This window comes from Capsicum annuum, chromosome 5 (assembly GCF_002878395.1).
Source record: "Capsicum annuum cultivar UCD-10X-F1 chromosome 5, UCD10Xv1.1, whole genome shotgun sequence".
Lineage (NCBI taxonomy): Eukaryota > Viridiplantae > Streptophyta > Magnoliopsida > Solanales > Solanaceae > Capsicum > Capsicum annuum.
The window spans coordinates 213040965-213062087 of NC_061115.1; the positions used below are offsets into that span (position 1 = coordinate 213040965).

At 34.2% G+C, this 21123-nt stretch overlaps 2 protein-coding genes and 1 pseudogene across 2 annotated transcripts; 1 reads left to right on the forward strand and 2 right to left on the reverse strand.

Moving 5' to 3' along the window:
* Window positions 1-5083: 5083 nt before the first annotated feature.
* On the forward strand, window positions 5084-10125 carry LOC107871248 (hydroxyethylthiazole kinase). Its single transcript, XM_016718130.2, has 2 exons — window positions 5084-5691; window positions 9465-10125. Exons 1-2 carry the CDS (start codon window positions 5227-5229, stop codon window positions 9852-9854), a joined length of 855 nt encoding a protein of 284 aa, XP_016573616.1. The 5' UTR covers window positions 5084-5226; the 3' UTR covers window positions 9855-10125.
* A 530-nt stretch (window positions 10126-10655) lies between these two features.
* On the reverse strand, window positions 10656-11798 carry LOC124898771 (annotated as a pseudogene).
* A 148-nt stretch (window positions 11799-11946) lies between these two features.
* Window positions 11947-20527, reverse strand: LOC107871247 (chaperonin CPN60-2, mitochondrial). The gene is made up of 18 exons (XM_016718129.2): window positions 20273-20527; window positions 19681-19705; window positions 17960-18091; window positions 16179-16338; window positions 15878-16053; window positions 15374-15469; window positions 14865-14969; window positions 14663-14749; window positions 14493-14582; window positions 14321-14401; window positions 14167-14235; window positions 13917-13994; window positions 13726-13821; window positions 13458-13557; window positions 13277-13380; window positions 13043-13148; window positions 12852-12930; window positions 11947-12261 (listed from the first exon to the last, which is right to left on the reverse strand). The coding sequence occupies exons 1-18, from the start codon at window positions 20308-20310 to the stop codon at window positions 12162-12164; spliced, it is 1722 nt and encodes a 573-aa protein (XP_016573615.1). The 5' UTR covers window positions 20311-20527; the 3' UTR covers window positions 11947-12161.
* Between the last annotated feature and the right edge of the window lie 596 nt (window positions 20528-21123).

The window sequence follows — 21123 nt, forward strand, 5'->3', positions numbered from 1 at the left end:
AAACTTGTTATAAATATAGAATTCCTATTACACTAACTTTTAATGAACATTACGGTTCATTTGCTGATTCTGCTAATTGCATGCTACATAATTCTGATTGGGTTGTAATTAATGATCTTGTTAAGTTTTTAGAAAAATTTTATGTAGCTACGGTTGAATTTTCTGATGCTTATTATCCTACTGTTTGTAATATTTTGGCATATATAGCCGATATTTCTGGTTTGCTCAAAGAATATAAAAATAAAGAAGGTTATAAAGAAGCTGTTGACGTCATGTTTACGAAATTTAAAAAATATTTTTTCCCAATTCCCCCTATTTACTTGGTTGGTGTTATGCTAAATCCGTGCATGAAATATAATAATATATGTCACTTTAGTACTCTTATTTATACTAACTTAGAAATAAATACTAATCATGATTCTGAACAAGTACAACCTGATTTGTGGACGGCTACGGTTGATGCAAAGGATTACATAGAAAAATTATATAATCACTGATTTATTTGATTTAGCCATACCTGCAAATATCACTCCAACTGTCGCTCCTCATCCTCCCGAGGAGCCATCATCTTCTAAAAGGCCGGCACATAGTGGTTTTTCTGATTCGTTTTATGATTTAAATTGTTGGAACAGTGTTGATGAGAGAACTTACACATCAACTTATCGGGAAGAGCTGAAATATTATCTTCGAATGGCACCAGAGGATTGCAGACGACGGATCAACACGTTGGATTGGTGGAGGAGTAATGAAACACAATATCCTGTGCTTTCAAGATTAGCTAGAGATATCTTGAATGTTCCAATGTCAACTGTTGCATCAGAGAGCGTCTTTAGTCAGGGACGACAGCATTTTGGAGACAACCGACACTCATTGGAAAGCAATGCAATGAATGTTCTAGTTTGCCTCAGAGATTGGATTAGAGCGGAAAGAAGAAACCAAGGAATGGAACCGGAGCCGAGCGACGAGCTAAAACTTGAAAAAATTATGACTTCACAGGAGAACTCAGCAGAATCAAGTCCAATGCATGGTTTTGCCCCCGTTGACTTCGACTATCCTATGCAAGCTCCCATTAATATTAACATGAATGAGTTGGAAAAAATGATGCATAATTTATAGATTTTTCATTCATGTAAATTATAAATTTTGGATCATTTTGCAATCAATAAAATTCCCCAAATTCATTCACTCCTTAGTCCTTGCTTTTTATTTTTTTTCATTTAACGATTTAAAATTTTAAATTGAATTTCTAGTTTTCTACTTTAAATTAAAAACTTACTTCTAATATATTATTAATTTACTACCAAATATTATTAATTTATTATATTAAGTAGCATATGTTTTGTATATTTGTGCATATATCTTCTATAGAAGTGTATATTTAACGTATACATGTGTATATGTTTTATAAATTAGTATATAAGTATATTTATATATATTGTAATGTATATATAATATAGTATATTTTATAAGTAGTAGTATATATACATTGAATGGTGCGTATACACGTGTATATATCTTCTATAGAAGTGTATATCATATACGTGTGTATATGTTTTATAAATTAGTATATAAGTATATCTATATATATTGTAGTGTATATATAATGTAGTAGATTTTATAAGTAGTGGTATATATACATTGAATGGTGCGTATACATAGAATAGAGTGTATATATGTGAATAGATCTTCTATAGACGTGTATATTTAACGTATACATGTGTATATGTTTTATAAATTAGTATATAACTATACAAATATATATTGCAATGTATATATATTGTAGTATATCTCATTTCAAGTATTACATATACATAAAATAGAGTGTATATATGTGAATAGATCTTCTATAGACGTGTATATTTAATGTATATGTGTGTATATATTTTATAAATTAGTAAAGAACTATACAAATATATATTGTAATGTATATATATTGTAGTATATCTCATTTAAAGTATTACATATACATAGAATAGAGTGTATATATGTGAATAGATCTTCTATAGACGTGTATGTTTAACGTATACATGTGTATCTGTTTTGTAAATTAGTATATAACTATACAAATATATATTGTAATGTATATATATTGTAGCATATTTGATTTAAAGTATTACATATACATAGAATAGAGTGTAATATGTGAATAGATCTTCTATAGACGTGTATATTTAACGTATACATGTGTATATGTTTTATAAATTAGTATATAACTATACAAATATATATTGTAATGTATATATATTATAGTATATTTCATTTAAAGTATTACATATATATAGATTAGAGTGTATATATGTGAATAGATCTTCTATAGACGTGTATATGTAACGTATACATGTGTATATATATATATATTGTAGTATATTTTATTTAAACTTTAAAGTTTAAAGTAGTATATATATATTTGGATGGTGCGTATATATGTGTAATTGTGTATATGTGTATATATTTTTTAAATTCTAATGTAGTATATACTATATATATAGTGTATATATATTGTTTAACGTATTTATAATGTATATAGCTGGGTATATATAATGTATATTGAAAAAAAGTTTTTTTTTTTTTAATATTTTTGACCGGTTTTTTAATCGGATTTGATCGGATTTAGGTGGATTTGACCGGGTTGGGTTAAGTGGGTCGGGTTAGGGTGATTTTTTATTTTTTTACTGTTGGGCCCGGCCCGGCCCGGCCCACTTAGACCCCAACCCAGACCCGGACCGGCCCTCAACCCGGTTAAATAACACGGACCGGTTCCGGATTGGCCCGGCCCACTTGACAGCCATAGTTTCGACTTAAAAAAGTTAAAAACTAAAAGGTCAAATTCCTAACTTATTTTTTTTGGTTTTAAGTCATTTTAATTTGATCAATTAAAAGACATTTTTGTCCCTAAAAAATATTCCTTATGCCAAAATTACCCTTGTGTAGCTCCAAAATAGGTTTTAATGCTTGTATTAATTGAATATTTTTTTTTTTTGTTTATATGACGAATTTAACTTTAACTATATTAGTACTTCTTTTGTATGAAACTTCTAATTTATGAATTATGAATTTTTATATATTATTTTCCTTCTTTAATAAATCCTTTTAAATTTGAACAATTATTATTGCACAAATATGAATTTCTCTAATAAAAAAAATAATTCATCGACCAAAATATATTGAGAATATTCATTGAAGATATATAACTTCATAAACGCTTAGTGAATGATCTATCTATACTTCACGATGCGACATTCATATTCGCCAATGTTTTAATAGTGATAGTCATTACTCAATCGACGAGTAATATATTTTCTAATTAAAAGTCTTTTTATCAAACAAATAGTATCATTTGTGATCAACTATTTATCCATTAATGTAATTATAATGATTAGTAACATATATATTTAATGATTTAAACTTTTTTAACCAAAAAGAAGTTTTTTAGCGCACAAATTAATATTCGTTCAAAAAAATATTATATATATATATATATTAAAATATATATTAATTTTAATTTGAATCATTTTAGAAATAAAAATTAATAATAATCAACTCTATATATTATTAACAACTTTAAGGGTATTTCAAGTATTTTGACCAAAAAAAAGTGTTTAAAAGCACTTGTTTACTAAACACATCAATAATTTTTTTTCAGTTTCAGCACTTTTATCCAAACACGTAACTACTTATTTTTAAAATAAGTTCACCACTTTCAAAAGCACTTTTAAAGAATTTTTTAAAAGCCACTTTTTTCAATTTATCCAAACGAATACTAAAAGCCATTTTTTTCAGTTTATCCAAACGGACACTAAATCTACGAAGTATTTGTATGTACTTTGGATTAATGGTTTGTTTGTGTCAGTAATTATAATGGTTGATCTCTAGTACTGTTCAAAAGCACTTCAAAAGTTTAAAAACAACAAAAAATTATTATCACTTAAATTATTCAGAAAATTTGGATAATAACTTTAATTTATTTCAAGAAAGATACTACTCCAATTTGTAATATTATTTTTCACTTTGAAAATAAAAAATAAAAAAATTACTTTCACATCGAAACATTGCCAAACACCTACTATATAAAACTGAAAAAAGTTCAATTCATCCAAAATAATAGCCTGCTCAGTCCAATTTCTAAAATTCATTTATTCTAAGAAGTATTTTAAAAAAAAATTACTTTTAGTGAGAAATAATTTATATCTGATCAATAAATTTTAAAAAATATTTTTGAACAATAATTAGTATTTGGTCAAGTTTTTAAAAGTGTTTCTAAGTATATATTCTCAAAAGTGTTTTTCAGATAAGCTATTTTTTTAGTTTATGAAAAATGTTTTTGGTACTTATTTTCTTTCAAAGGTTTAGTCAAATATCTCACATTTTAGAAAAAAAAAAAAAGAAGCAATTTTGAGGAAAAATAAGCTTGGGCAAACATCATATACAGCTCTAATTTTTTAAAAATGATCTTTTTCTTAAACAAAAAATGAGAAAAATAACATAAACACGCCTTAACTTATCATATTTATTCAAATCGTCATCCTTACAAAATAATTACAAGAATATCAATTAATTATGTATTTTGTTGGATTTATTAGAAGCTAATTATGTATCTCGATAGATTAAAAACTAATAAAATATATCGAAAACTTATGATATATCTTTACAAAGAAAAAACATATCTTCGTTGGATATATTATGTATCTCGAAAGATCTAAAAAAAATAAAAAATATCGAAAGCTATTTATATCTTTACAAAAAAAAAAATATTTCTTCGTTCAATGTATTGAAAGTTAACTATGTATCTCGATAAATTCAAAATTGAGACTTTTAATAACTTTACAAAATAACAAGATTAAGGTCCAAAGTGTCGGAATTTATGTTTGTACTCTTTCTTATTTTAACACTAACATGGTCAAACACCTACTCTCTTAGTTACATTTGATAACACTTTCTAATCTATATGTTGATTGAATTCTTTAATAATGTCAATAGACGCATACTGAGTTTGTCAAAATTAATGTATTTTTGGAGAATTTAATATGAGTGGGGCATCGAATACGGAAAGTTAAGCACAATTTAGCTTTGACTAAAAAGGAAAAGCCATCACGAGTATTATGTCAGACTGGAAAAAGTACAATCTATCCAAAAAAAAAAAAAAAAAAAGGTTTGTATATTCATCCTAACAATAGTTATCAGTTCTCCTGTACACTCATACATTAAAAAAATAGAGCAAAAACATCAATGGAAGAAGACAAAATCACCAACACCATTGAACTCCAAGACCCTTTAGATTACCCAAAACAAGCATGGACACATTTCCAATTAGTCCATCAAAAATCACCATTAATCCAATGTATAACAAACTTTGTTTCAATGGATTTCATGGCCAACACTTTATTATCTGCTGGTGCATCACCTGCAATGATTCATTCAGTTGATGAAATCCCTGAATTTACTCCTAAGGCACTTGGAGTTTGCATAAATGTTGGAACACTTACACCTGACTGGTTACCTGGTATAAAGCTGGCTGCACAAGTGGCAAATCAGTTCAAGAAACCTTGGGTTCTTGATCCTGTTGCTGCTGGTGGATCAAGTTTTAGGTTGAAGGCGTGTTTGGAGTTGCTTGGTTTGAAGCCTAGTGTTGTTAGAGGCAATGCTTCTGAGATACTTGCTCTTTTTAAAGGTTGTGTAGACTCTACTTCCAAGGTAAGACAATGTGAGGTCGTATGGTAGCTTGTTAGAATTTTGCAGGTACTAGTTATGCGCATATTAGTTATGCATGTATTAGTTATGATGATTCAGTTAGTTGATGAAATGCCTGAATTTACTCCAAAAGCCCTTGGAGTTTGCATAAATGCTGGAACACTTGCACCTGACTGGTTACCTGGTATGAAGTTGGCTGCACAAGTTGCAAATCAGTTGAAGAAACCTTGGGTTCTTGATCCTGTTGCTGCTGGTGGATCAAGTTTTAGGTTGAAGGCGTGTTTGAAGTTGCTTGGTTTGAAGCCTAGTGTTGTTAGAGGCAATGGGTCTGAGATTCTTGCTCTTTTTAATGGTTGTGTTGATTCAAATTCTAAGGTAAGACAATATAAGGTCGTGTGGTAGCTTGTTAGAATTATGCAGGTATTAGTAATACGGTTATTAGTTATGCGTGTATAAGTTAAGCACGTTTTAGTTATCCAGGTTTTAGTTATGTGCGTGTGAGTTATGATGATTCATTCAGTTGATGAAATGCCTGAATTTACTCGTAAAGTCCTTGGACTTTGTATAAATGTTGGAACACTTACACCTGACTGGTTAGCCGTTATGAAGTTGGCTGCACAAGTGGCCAATCAGTTCAAGAAACCTTGGGTTCTTGACCCTGTTGCTGCTGGTGGATCAGGTTTTAGGTTAAAAGCGCGTTTGGAGTTGCTTGGTTTGAAGCCTAGTGTTGTTAGAGGCACTGCTTCTGAGATACTTGCTCTTTTTAAAGGTTGTGTTGAATCTACTTCCAAGGTAAGACAATGTGAGGTCGTATGGTCGTTTGTTAGAATTATGAAGGTACTAGATATGCTCGTATTAGTTATGCAGTTCTTAGTTATGATGATTCAGTTAGTTGATGAAACGCCTGAATTTACTCCAAAAGCCCATGGAGTTTGCATGAATGTTGGAACACTTGCACCTGACTGGTTACCTGGTATAAAGTTGGCTGCACAAGTGGCTAATCAGTTCAAGAAACCTTGGGTTCTTGATCCTGTTGCTGCTGGTGGATCAGGTTTTAGGTTAAACGCATGTTTGGAGTTGCTTGGTTTAAACCCTAGTGTTGTTAGAGGCAATGGGTCTGAGATTCTTGCTCTTTTTAATGGTTGTGTTGATTCAAGTTCCAAGGTAAGACAGTATAAGGTCGTGTGGTAGCTTGTTAGAATTATGCAGGTATTAGTAATACGGTTATTAGTTATGCGCGTATAAGTTGTGCATGTATTAGTTATGCACGTTTTAGTTATGATGATTCATTTAGTTGATGAAATGCCTGAATTTACTCCAAAAGCCCATGTAGTTTGCATAAATGTTGGAACACTTACACCTGACTGGTTACCGAGTATGAAGTTGGCTGCACAAGTAGCGAATCAGTTGAAGAAGCCTTGGGTTCTTGATCCTGTTGATGGTGGTGGATCAAGTTTTAGGAAAGGCGTGTTTGGAGTTACTTGGTTTGAAGCAATGGTTCTGAGATTCTTGCTCTTTTTAACGGTTGTGTTGATTCAAATTCCAAGATAAGACAATATAAGGTCATATGGTAGTTGGTTAGAATTATGAAGGTATTAGTAATACAGTTATTAGTTATGCAAATTTTAGTTGTGCACGTATTAATTGTGCAAGTTTTAGTTATGTGTGTGTTAGTTATGATGATTCATTTAGTTGATGAAATGCCTGAATTTACTCCAAAAGCTCTTGGAGTTTGCGTAAATGTTGAACACTTACACCTGACTGGTTACCTAGTGTGAAGTTGGCTGAGATAAGGTGTGTTTGAGGGTAGGGGACACAGTTAATATGGAATACCACTAGGTGGGGGCAGGGGTAAGGACAAGGGTGTGGCGTAGTGGGGATGGGAGCTATGAAAGTAGGCTGAAGATGAGGTGTGTTGGAGGATGGGGACACAATCAATGGGGAATACCACTAGGTAGGGTAGGGGGCAAGGTAGGGGTGTAACATGATAGAGATGGGGAGCTATGGTAGTAGGGGCGAAGATGAGGTGTGTTGGAGGGTGGGGGGACACAATCTATGTCGAATATATTATGGAACTTGTTTTTCTTATTTCTATTTGGGAAGTCATTTTCCTTATTTTCAAGCAACTTGTTTTCTTAGAGAAAATATTTTACAAAAATTTTGACGAAACGGACATGTGAAAACTAGAAACATTTTCCTCCGTACAGAGCACATCATATGTGTGCAATATTTTGTTTAAGTTGTTTTGGCATAATGCATATATATATGGAGTATTGATTTTGGTAAATACTTATTAGCACCGAGTCTTTCTACCTTCTTGAGTCGTGGATGTATTGGAAGCAGTTTCTCTGTTTTCACAGGGTAGGGCTAAGGATGCGTAAACACCACCCTTCCCAAAACCACACTTGTTGGATTACGCTAGGTATGTTGTTGTATAGAGTCTTTATAACTTCTTGAGCTGAGGGTGTATCGGGAACAATCTCTCGCTATCTTTACAAGGTTGAGGTGAGGCTCTTTAAACACCACCCTCCCAGACCCCCCACTTGTGGGATTACGCTGGGTATGTTGCTGTTGTACCATATCAACTTACCCTTGTTAATAATTTAATGAAGTGAAAATATACATTAACTACTCATAGTTTAGTGATAGTTACATATGTTCTAACATATGTAATGATGCATTGATCTGTTTGGTGTAAACACCCGACACAAGTAATGTTTTATCGTCAATTTTTATCTTTGTTGGTATGCTTGCATTATATCCAGTATTAGGAGTTTTTAAAGTACGAGACTTGCACATGGTAGAAAATGTAGATAACCTCTAACATATTTCTGAACATTAAACTACTGAATATTGGAATGAAATTTCCCAAATGGAGCCAAATAGATAGTACTGTCTTGTAAGATTTATATAGCCAAACACTAGTGGATTGTGACTGAGACATAGTAGTTGTTGTTTTGATTGAATAACTTCTTAGCAATTTCTCTCTTAGATGACTATCAAGCCAAAATGGGGCCTTTATCTTGTAGTCATTTTCGTGCAGTGGTTAGTTTTACCAAACGGTAGCATCGTTATGCAAGATCTGAGAATGTCGCCTCTATCCAAATTTTGGTCTCTCCTTGTGTGACCTATAAATTGTTGTTACTGATGTAAGAATGGGAGGAAGAGAAGAATCTTCTATTTGTGCGAAGTTAAGTGATTAGTCCTCTTCATATTCCTTACTTACTTCCCACGTTGTTGTGAAAAACTATGTGAAATGGGACATTTTTTACCCGTTGATGGTAAAGGCGTATTGGTAGCGGAGAAAAATTCTAAAATAGGTTGAAAATTGACCAAAAGTTCAATATAGGAATAGTCTGTCTAACCACCATGCTTGTCTCATGTCTGGCCCTTCTTGGGTCTGGATCACAGTATACCGGCGATTTTGTCCTTGAATTCATTTTATTTTCGACTTGTTTGATAGATTGAAGAAGACCAAGTAATCTGATGAAATGTTCATGTAGTTTGATTCGTCTTCTTTTTGGATAAATTTGCTACCTGTGGTCATAAAGATCAAAGTGATATACACTTGATTTTATTTTTTGCATCTTATTTAGGATCGTGTGCTCCGAGTTAAAGCTTTAGAGGAGTTGATAGGTAGATCAATACTTTTTGATAAGCAAAGATTTGCTTGTAACAGCTGAGAACTCATCGTTACAGTATTTACAATTTTCCTATGCATTAAATTCAATTATTGTGCACATAATGTCTCATCTGCTTCGATTTGACTGATTAAGGGTGTGGATAGTGTCCACGGTTCAAGTGATGCTGTTGAAGCCGCAAAGTCCCTTGCTCAACAAACTGGTTGTGTAGTTGCTGTTTCTGGAGCTATTGACTATATCACAGATGGAGATAGGGTCGTCTATGTGTATAACGGGGTTCCTATGTTGCAAAAAATTACTGCATCTGGATGTTCCGTCACTGCTCTCATTACTGCCTTTGTCGCAGTTGATCCATCCCATGCTGTTGAAGCAACAGCTTCTGCATTGGCTATCTTTGGTGTCGCGAGTGAGACAGGGATGGACATGGCTAGAGGTCCAGGTTCACTGCGGACGCTATTGATTGATTCATTATATGGACTTGATGAAGCTACTGTACTTGGTCGCGTCAGAATCAACCACCTTTAATGCTCAGAGGAGATATGAATGCATACTTGGTCAGCTAATGTTATTTTACTTGGTAGATTTTTCACATCCTTCAACCCTTTATAAAAGCATGTCTTTTCAAGAATCAGACTGATATTCGTTGTCATTCCTGTCGAAACTGGTCTTAGCATAGATTTTCATCGTGGCTTAACCGCCTAAGCATACGTAATAGTTTGTGGCTTGGTACCCTACTTGTATCACTTGTTTGTTGTAAACTTCATAAAAGAGAAAAGAGGCATTTTTCGATGGATAATTATAGGGTATAAGGAGATTTCAGTAGCGCTGGGTAGCTCTCTTTGCCTCTTCATCCTTATGCAGTGTCCGATAATGGTAACTTTTTCGAAGTACAAAACCAGGCACGTAGAAGGAGGGCATGAGGAGCACTTTCTCGAACTTGTGAGCTATTTAGGATTGTAATACTGATGAAGAACTACTGGACATGACATCTTTGTGCCAATTTTTTGGTCTTTTAACCCTTCGCTCCCCTACTTTGCTCCCTTGGTGACTCGAACCATTGGAGGTCTGTGACATTTTCGGTTGGGGAACACAAATAGGTTTAGTGTTCTATGTTGAAAATGTTGGACTTTTAACTTTGCTGCTTGGTGAGAGCAAACGCGACTTCTTGAACAGGGAATAGCACAAAAGCAAAGATGTGAAGTTGCTGTTACAGGCAGAAGCAATGAAAAGACAGAAAAAGAAAGACATAGCTTCAGCATTCATAAAGAATGCTTGTGAAGAAATAAATATCTGTTTACATTCATTTACCGACAGATTGAGACAGACTTGAAAGACAAATCAAGTAGTTTTTTCACACAATACAATCAACAATTTCTTGTGTTTCTTAAAGATACAGAAAAACCTTAGTAAGTAAGATGAATAAGCGATCCTAAGCAGTGTCTCTGACATGCTGACCAACTGGTATGAGGGAATGAAGGTCTGTGAAGCCACAAGCATTCTTAAACTTGCCAGTGACTGAAAGTCGAGACATGGTGCTTCCGGTCCTGTACACTCCAATGACGTTACGGCTGTCGCCTGTCAACATATTCCCCTCCTCCCATCATGGCTGTGAATGCTTTCATCTGAGTACACTCCTATCTGTGGAGCTTGCAATGTAGTCTCGTTGGGTTTTGCCAACGTTTTGGGTGCCAGCTCAGGTGAAGAGGTCAAGAAACCATCAATAACAGTGATTGTTTTGGAGGTCTGAAACCAAAAGGTCTCGCGAGGGGTACCTGGCTGCTGTAGATGTTGCCTAACAAGCCTGTGATTGGCTTGGCTGCCGGGCTATTGCCTCCGAGAACATCATGCATGTACAACTCCATGTTTGATCTCCTGGTCTTTCAAGTCAGGCTACAAATGGAAATTCTGTAAAGGAAGGTGATGATTGCCTGCACATCGAAACTCTTCTTTTATCAAACTGCTTTGAATGTTTTTACTTGAGTCAAGGACCTATCAGAAATAGTCTCTCTATGTAGTAGGGGTAAGGTCTACGTACCCTCCCCACCCAGATCCTACTTGTATTGGCCGTGGGTTATTGTATGAAGATGTTCCTAAATAGCTGCTATCTGAATTACTCTAAACCTCTAATAACAACTTTCTCTGTCCCTATATTGTTTTTAACTGTTATAGCCATAATGTTAAAGAAAACATATAACATAATATAAAAGATCGATCCCACGAAAAATATGGTTGATGCAATAACACCTATGATGTGAGCTTGATCTTACCAACAATAGAAAATTTGGCCATTGTATGCAAATCATTTGTCCGATTGGTAACAAACTATATGCCAAATTCTCCGGAGCCAACCCAATTACTAAAGCTCACACTGCACACGGAGTCCATTAAAGAGCCAAAAAACAAAAAGGGTTATTGTGCACAACCTTCTCTTGCATTTCTACAAGAGACTATTTCCCTTGCATTTCCAAAGCTTGCATTTCTACAAGAGACTATTTCCATGGCTTTAACCTGTGACTTCTAGGTCACATGGGAATGACATTCATAGTTCCTCTAAAAGATTCTTTTATACTCAGAAAATTCTTGGAATTCATGTCACCGAGAAGGAAAAAAATTCAGATTTTAGAGAAGAATTTTTTTTCATAGATTAGAGATGAGGACGCCGCTGTCTAGCAAATAGTACAAGTTCTCAACCTACAAAAACATGAATTTCACATTCATCTCTTGCTATTGTTACAATTGTGATACCATCAGCAACAACCTTAAGAAACTTCCTTATTCTGTGAGCTAAATTGTACGTCAGGTCATCTTGAATCACTGCTTTTTGATAGTGCATTAGTAGTCCATACCACCACCAGGCATAGGTGGAGATGCCTTCTCATCCTTGGGAAGCTCAACAATAACAGCTTCAGTTGTAGTCAATAGAGATGACACACTGCACACAACAAAAATAGGCAACAGAAACACAGTTTAGCTTCTGCATACCGGCAATGTAGAAGTTTTTACGCTACTAGATCACCACATATAAGTGGAATTAGACAGGATAATTAAGGACATCGATGAGGATAAAAAGTTAAAAGAGGTGGTTGACTGCAGACTTATTTATCCTTCCATACTAGTAGCCATGGCATTGCCTTGTAGGTTCTTGTTCCTTTGATTTCTATCACTATCTATTGTCCCCTTGTAATTTGTTTATCATATTATTTTGTAGTTACTATTCCTTTTTAGGTATGCTTTATCATGTCTTGTGGAGTATTTTGTCTTGGTTTCTTCGCTTGTGTTATTTTCTCGAGCCGAGGGTTCTATCAGAAACGTCTCTGCCTAATGTCTGCATACACACTACCGTCAAACCCAAACCCCACTAGTGAGACTACACTGGCTATGTTGTACAAAATAAGATAAGCAACATTGGATAGCAGCTCAAGTAACGGTTATAGTGTAAAACTTTTAAATTTGAAGAGACACAAGCTAAATGCATATATATTAAGAAGAACGTCAACTGGAAGACTAAAAGAGTGTGCTCACCTAGCAGCATCAACCAGGGCTGTCCTAATTACTTTCAATGGGTCAATGATTCCTGCTTTTACCATATCAACATATTCACCTGTTGCACGCAGAGAGATTAATCATTATATTTTGTATGCATTGACATACCGCGACTATTTTAATCATTTATCAGATGGAAACTCAGAAAGAACAAGAGAGAGCATCCAAACCTTTTGCCGCATCATATCCAAGATCAGGGTTATCCTGCTCCAACAGTTTGCCAACCACTACTGATCCCTCCACCCCAGCATTAGAGGCAATGGTATGTACTGGCATCTGCAATCATAAAATTCATTCTAAAACATCACAGCTCTGCTAATTATGATTAGGTAACTACTCTATTCCTGAGAAGCAATACACTAAGGAATCTAATCTAGCAGATGTACGATGTTTAAATTGTGGACCTTCAGAGCATTCTGAATAATTTGCACACCAATCTTCTGGTCAAAGTTGGCTGTTGGCAATGTCTCCAATTCTTTTGATGCATACAGAAGTGCAACTCCACCACCTGCATGGCAAGAGCTAGATTAAGTGCCCGACTATAGGCTCTTAAGTGAGTCAGACTAAAAATAAACAAGTAATAACCTGGAACAATTCCTTCCTCTACGGCAGCTTTTGTGGCATTCAGAGCATCGGTAACTCTGTCTTTCTTCTCACCAACCTCAACTTCACTAGCTCCTCCTATCTGCCAGAACCATACTAATCCAAATTAATATACCTTCTACAATTGTCTTGATTATTTGTGAGCTTATACAAGACGTTGCAAATTCTTTATACATGTAAAAATAGTTGGGATCCTTTTCTTCATGTACTTGGGTTCTCAGAGAATACAAACTGCAGTTAGATTGCATACCTTCAAAACTGCAACACCCCCTGAAAGCTTAGCTAGTCTTTCCTGTAATTTCTCCTTGTCATAATCAGATGTGCTCAGTTCAATTGCTGATCTAATCTGTCAAAACAAAGAGCACAACATATGTTCAACCCCACACTTTTGGATTATGTATATATATTGATAATATAAGTGCAGATGTTCGCGAACTATACCTGTTCACATCTGTCCTCTATGGCCTTCTTCTCACCCGCACCATCAAGAATAACAGTGTCATCCTTGGAGATAGTCACCTAGAAAATGAATTGCCATGAGAATTACAGAAGACAGAAATGATCAGCAGCAAAAGATAGAAAAAGAAGAAAAAAAAGAATTGCAACGGAGAACTACTTGCACCATTAAGTAATACCGCAAAGTAGGGATGTACCGACGAAATCCATACTACAGTGACATTATCAAATATACCTTTTTACATTTTCCCAGCATGTCCAACTCCACATTTTCAATGTTCAAACCAAGTTCTTCTGTAATGACCTGTAAAGAACGGGGAAGAATTGCTGGTGATGCCAGAAGAAATAGCAAATATCTTATCCAGGAGCATACCATAACAGTTGCTTACCTGGCCTCCAGTTAAAGCTGCAAGATCTTGCAAATTAGACTTCCTGTTTTCACCAAATCCTGGAGCTTTGATGGCGCAAACCTGTATTGATTTCCAATATAATTAGCTAACAAAGTGTTATACCGACCATCAACAAAACAAAGACATATGTTTCCTCAAAGCAACATATTACCTTGATTCCAGCGCGAAGCTTGTTCAGAATAAGTGTAGCAAGTGCTTCACTCTCCACATCTTCGGACACAATTAAGAGGGGCTTTTGTCTCTGAATATATGAATTAGAATAAGAAACAACTCCAGAGGTCATAGTTGAAACTCCAAGAATCTCAGAAGAAGAAAGACTACCTTCAAAGCCAACTCTAACACTTTCACAATCGCATTTATGCTTGAGATTTTTTTTTCGTGAATAAGAATAAGTGGGTCCTCCAGCTCCTGTCAGTTATCAAAATAGTTGTCAGTTCAAATGAAAATGAGGCTGGCTGTAAAATATGTAAGACTGCTGCATCAGTCATGCCGCTGCGTTGATATTGACAAACCAAAGACATACACATTTCTGGTTCTTCTCATTTGTGATGAAGTACGGGGATATGTAGCCTCTGTCCAGCTTCATCCCCTCAACAACTTCCAAATCATTTTCCAGTGTCCTTCCATCCTGCATTATATCAGCAACGAGTCAGTGTCATATCTTTTTCTTATGAAGGAAATGAGTTAGTGTGACGTCTTTACAACAAGATTCCTTCCATATGTTTCGACTCAGTTATCACAAAGTAAGGGATTATACAATATTCTTGTTTGACAAATAAAAAAAAAGACCACCCGGGTTCCAAATATCAGATTGTTGCACAACTTTTTTTCCTATTACCAACTCAAATGGATCAAATGACAATAAGTTTAGTGACAACTCTACATCTTCTCCTCTTTGAGATTATATACATACGATATGAGGCTTTAAGGAAATTAAGATTTTACCGGAACAGAAACTTAAGAAAAAGTTCATACCATTATGGCAAAAAAACACCATGTCTTATACACAAACAGTATCAAGAAATTACTTACTTGAATAGTGATGACACCTTCCTTGCCTACTTTCTCCATAGCCCTAGCAATTAGCTCACCAATTTCCCTTTCTCCATTTGCAGAGATAGTACCAACCTATCAAACAGTCATATTATCATTTACTGGAAACTGTGCAGCAGGAACACTCTAGAGCATAAGATTGATATCTCATTCAGTTATCCGGTGCATTAGTGTTTTGAAATCATTCCTTGCAACGAAGAACGAGTTATATTCGGCTTTTACACCCTGAATTTTATTCTTGCAATATCCTAATGGAAATAATACAGCACTTACGCCTAACACACAATGACAGAAAAGCAGTATCACTTTCTTAAATATATTCCTCCCCACCTCCCACCCCCTCCTTTTTTTTGTGTGTGTGAAGAGGTGAGGGGTAAGGTCGAGGCCAGAGGAGCTTGCTGCTCAAAATATTGATGTTTTAAGTACCACAAAAAGACATCCTCCAGGCTGTGATTCATAAAAGTTTGAAGCTAGCAAATATACCTGGGCAATCTCCTCGGATGTGCTTATCATCCGTGCTCTGCTTTTCAGGTTTGTTACAACAGCATCAACAGCCATTGTGATACCTCGTCTAAGATCCATTGCATTCATACCAGCAGCTACAGACTTGCACCCTTCAGTAAATATTGCTCGGGTGAGGACTGTTGCACAAGTGGTACCTGAAATACAGAGCTAGTGTTTAACTCAAGCAGAGATGTGATAGATTATTAGAACTTTTAGCATGCAAACAAGGCACAAACTAGTGATGCAACAGAAGGAACAAACATTATATATGAAAGCTTACCATCACCAGCAGCATCATTAGTGGCATTGGCAACCTGTTTTACAAGGCTGGCACCAACATTTTTTATTTTGTCCTTGAATTCGACGGCTTTTGCAACAGTGACACCATCTTTTGTCACCTTGGGTGCACCCCAACTTTGTTCAATCACCACATTACGACCCTTCATAAATAAACACACAGCATTAGTTGTCACCTAATGACTTTATTCTCAACAAAATCGAAATATATTTGGTGGTGCTCCACTTAATATTTTGTCCCCTGCGAGTCATATAGAATCTTGCCTGTCCAGTCAACATTCAAGCTCAAATAGTACGAACAAGGAGAACAAGGAGAACAAGGAGAGAGAACTGGTAACATAATTCACTTTTAACTGAAAGGGAACAAGTTAGAAAACAAACATCCAGTTGCCTCAGTAAAAACTTGAGGAGAAAATATTGATCAAGAGGAAATAAAAGGAAGGAGAAAACAGAAAAAGGAGTAACATAGAAAGAAAATATATTTGTGTGTGTGCGTTCTATTTTCTTCAATTTCACCTTAGTTTTGTTTTGATTACAGAAATCTTTGAATCTATCCGAAACTTCTCGGTCGATTTTGGTTGGAAATACTCAAAATTGGTTTTGTCAGATTGAGTATGGATCTCACATGCACACCCAAGTCGTGTCGCCGAAAATGAAGAATCCGAACAACTTAGGTATAAATGGTTTAAGGGTTTACTTTTAATGATAATAAACTTGATGCAAGAGTTTTATATGTATGCGGGATAATGCAGCATACCAAATAAGCTCTTTTAAAGGAAATCGAGTAAAGTAGCTATATGCAAACATAGCCATATGGAAAGGAATCAATCAACATCTAATAAAGAAAGGATGCATATCCGAGTAAGTAGAATTAAATAGGAAGATCTTGCCCCAATAAATGCTGAAGATCTCAAGGCAATAATCAAGGTTTAATCAGACGTATTCTATGGAAACAAGTACCAAAACACACTTTTCACTGAAGCCCTAGAAGCTAATCAAGTCCTTTTGAAGACTACGACAACTTCCCCAACAACAAATCATGAAAGATTGCACTTTACTCTTGGAAAGATACATCTAAGTATTCTTTACAAGGACCAATTCTCTTGGGTGGCCATCTCTGTCTAAGACCTCAACGGCTAGATCGAGAAACTATTAAAGGAGAATACAAGACGTGAAGAAGATATATACTTGTCTAAACCTTCTCAAATAACTTTGTTATACTCTTACAAGCATTATATTTCCTGTTTGAAATAATTGTGTATTAAAAATGAAAAGAAAGGAAAAATATTATTGGTGAGACACAGTATCAATCAAAAGTAAAAAGATTGAGTACAGATGTCGGAACTACACCCACTCACAGGATCTGTAAGACAAACTTCAAGAGCTCCCAAGGAACATTCTTGCAACCCAAGGGCTCAACTAGCATAAAACATCTGGTATCAGTCTACTTTTCGAGTTCTTTACTTTTAAGTATCTCCTTCAGTGTCGGTCGACTCATCTCTGAGATAGATGACGCAGAAAATAAAAAGAACACCCCAAAACCCCTCGTCTCACTATCAGACAGATCCCTGTAGTAGGCTTTACGCGCACATCCATCACAATATAAATCAGAGCAGTAAAATGTACAAACATACAGACGTCAAAAATATAATATCTACTTCACTAAAAACAAGAATATGAAATCAATGTTCAGATGTTTACCACAAGCACTACTACTACTATTATAATTCAATTACACGTCAATGGGGTATTAAAAGAACCCACCTTTGGACCCATGGTGACTTTAACAGCATCGGCAAGCTGTTCAACACCTTGAAGCATCAATCCCCGAGCTTCAACTCCAAATTTAATATCCTTAGCTGCATAGTTTCTGCTCCAATTCAACCTACTACCAACCTGCATCAAAATTATCTCAAATACCAATCCAATCCTCAAAAACAAACAACATCCCACATATTCCACACGAAAAATATACCTGCAGAAAATGAGTACACCCCAAGACGCATCTATAGCCTAAAAAACGGGTGTGCGAACTCATGATCTCTCCATAAAACTAGATACTTTACGTACACATACTACAAAAAGGCTAAATGGCGTACATAATACATACATTTTTTCCTTCTTCTTTTTTTTAAGATAAGCCCATGTTTTAGTATCCAAGTTCGACTCTGAGTACACAAAAATGCAACTTTTCTCATCCACTAAAACAAGATACTTTAAGTATATATTTCTATAATTAATATAATATTATCCGCTAATGCTCATACTATATTAAGGTTAAATGGTGCACTTAATGCATTTTCTCCTTCCTTTTTCTTACGGTGCACCCATGTTCTAGAAGTCCAAGATTCGACTTGAGTACACCAAAAGGGAACTTTTCTGATCTACCAAATTGTTACAAGCATAAAAATTTCACCTTTCTCGTATGAAAAAATTCCTGCAGAAAATGAGTACACCTGGGGGCAAATTTGTATAATACCCTAAAAATTCGGACACATCAACCCATGGTCTCTATGTATAGCTAAATACTTTATGTATATATTTTCAAAAATTGGTAAACCTCAACTGTTGACCCACATGCTACAAGAAGGCTAAATGGTGCACTTGGTTGAACGTTTGAGTTACTTATTACATTTTTTTCCCTTTTTTACGGTGCACTCATGTTCTAGCCTCTCTACCTCACCGAGGTAGTGATAAGGTTGCATACATTTTACCCTCCCCAGAACTCACTTGTGGGAATTTTACCAGGTATGTTGGTGGTGGTGGTGGTGGTGGTGGTGCACTCATGTTCTATAAATCCAAGATTCGTCTCTGAGCACACAAAGATGGAACTTTTCTTGATCTACTAAAAATGTTACAAACAAAAAATTCCACTTTTTGTCATATGAAAAAATTCCTGCATGTATATATTTTCTAACATTGGTATAATATCATCCGCTCACACATATGCTACAAGAAAGCTAAATGATGCTACAGAATGCTAAATGGTGCACTTGGTTAAACGTTGAGTCACTCCATACATTTTTCCTTTCCTTTTTTTTATCATGCACCCATATTCCAGAAATCCTAGATTAAACTCTCTGTACACAAAATGAAACTTTCTTATCTACTAAAACTAGATACTTTACGGTGCACTAGATTAGACTCTGAGTACACAAAATGGAACTATTCTTATCTACTAAAACTAGATACTTTACGTACATGTTTTCTAAAATTAGTATAACATTCTCTGCGGACACCCTTACTACACAAAGACTAGATAGTGCACCTAAACATATTTTTTAGCACTGAGCTACGTTGCTTGGACTCTTCAAAAATGTCAACAGGTACATGTCATGTCAGATTCTTTAAAAGCAGTGTACTTTTGGAGTATCCAACATGGTACAACATCAAAAGTGAAGAGTCCGCGCAACTTAGACTCATAGACTACACAAAAATGAAACTTTTCTTGATCTACTAAAACTGCTACAAGCAAAAACAAATACCTGTTGGGTGGTGCTTCTGGCAACCCTGCACAATCAAGAAAATGGGAATTTGTTCAAATCAAGATTTACATAAATTTTAGTCCAAACAATACTAAAAAAGAAAATTAAAAAAAATACAATTTTTGCACAATACACAAAAAGGGGATGAAAAAAAATAAATAAATTTGAGAAAAATACCCGAATTTGCATAAATTCTAGTTCAAAAAATACACAAAAAAAAAAAGATAAAATGTTTGCATAATATACAGAAAGGGGTTGAAATATATTAAATAAATTTGAGAAAAATACCAGGATTCATAAATTTTAGTTCAAAAAATACACACAAAAAAAGATAAAATTTTGTATAATACACAAAAAATACCTGGATTTACATAATTCTAGTTCAAAAAATACACACAAAAAAAGATCACAATTTTTGCATAAAATACAGAAAGGGGTTGAAAATTATTAAATAAACTTGAGAAAAATACCTGCATTTGCATAAATTCTAGTTCAAATAATACACCAAGAAATAAAAATCCAATTTTTGCATAATGTATACAAAAAGGGGTTTAAAATTATTAAATAACTTTGAGAAAATATATTAAATTACCTGGATTTAGAAGCAAGTTTTGCTGCAAAACGATACATAATTATAAATTAAAATATAATTACAAGAAAAATATTGCAGCTGAAAAAGAAGACAGAAGAGTAGAGAAAACGATAGAAGTTTGGGCTTTTTATTTAGAGAAGAAAAAAAGAAGGCTCTAGAAGAAAGAAGCTACTAGGGTTTTAGGGTTTTAATAAGTTATAATAATATTATTTAGAATTATAAAGTAATTAAAAAGAGAAAAACTTTTTGAATTATAAAGTAAGCTTTCAGCCATGTTTGTTTTACAGTAAAAAATAATTTTTGTTTTCAATATAAGAAATAATATTTGGAAGTTGGAGTAGTATTTTCATGAAATAAATTAGAGCCGTTTTTGGATTTATGTTTGTAATTTGAATTGAAAAAGTGAAAATAATTTTTTTTGTTAATTTTGAAATTTTTTGAAAATTCTTGAAAGAAGTAAAATCCGAATTTTATGGCCAAAAGTATGTGCGAAGATTTTTTTTTTTTTTTTTTTTTTTTTTGGTTTTCTTGGTTTTTGATTGTTAATTTGAATTGAATAATTTCTATTTGGAAAAAGAAATGCAAATAGGAAAAAGGATTTGTTGGGGAGAATATCAAGGAAAGAAATTCTAAACTTTTAATTATATCTTTTACTTTTGTTTAAGATGGTTGGATATAAGTTATAATTTCTAACTTATGACTTTTATCGTATAAATTAAAAATCAAAAATTAATTCAAACGCATTCTTCATTCGTGAGGGGTGCTTTTAAAAGATTCTATATAAGTATTTATTGAATCAAACTAAGTTTATTTTCACCATGCAAAAAATTGATAAATTTATTTTATGATTT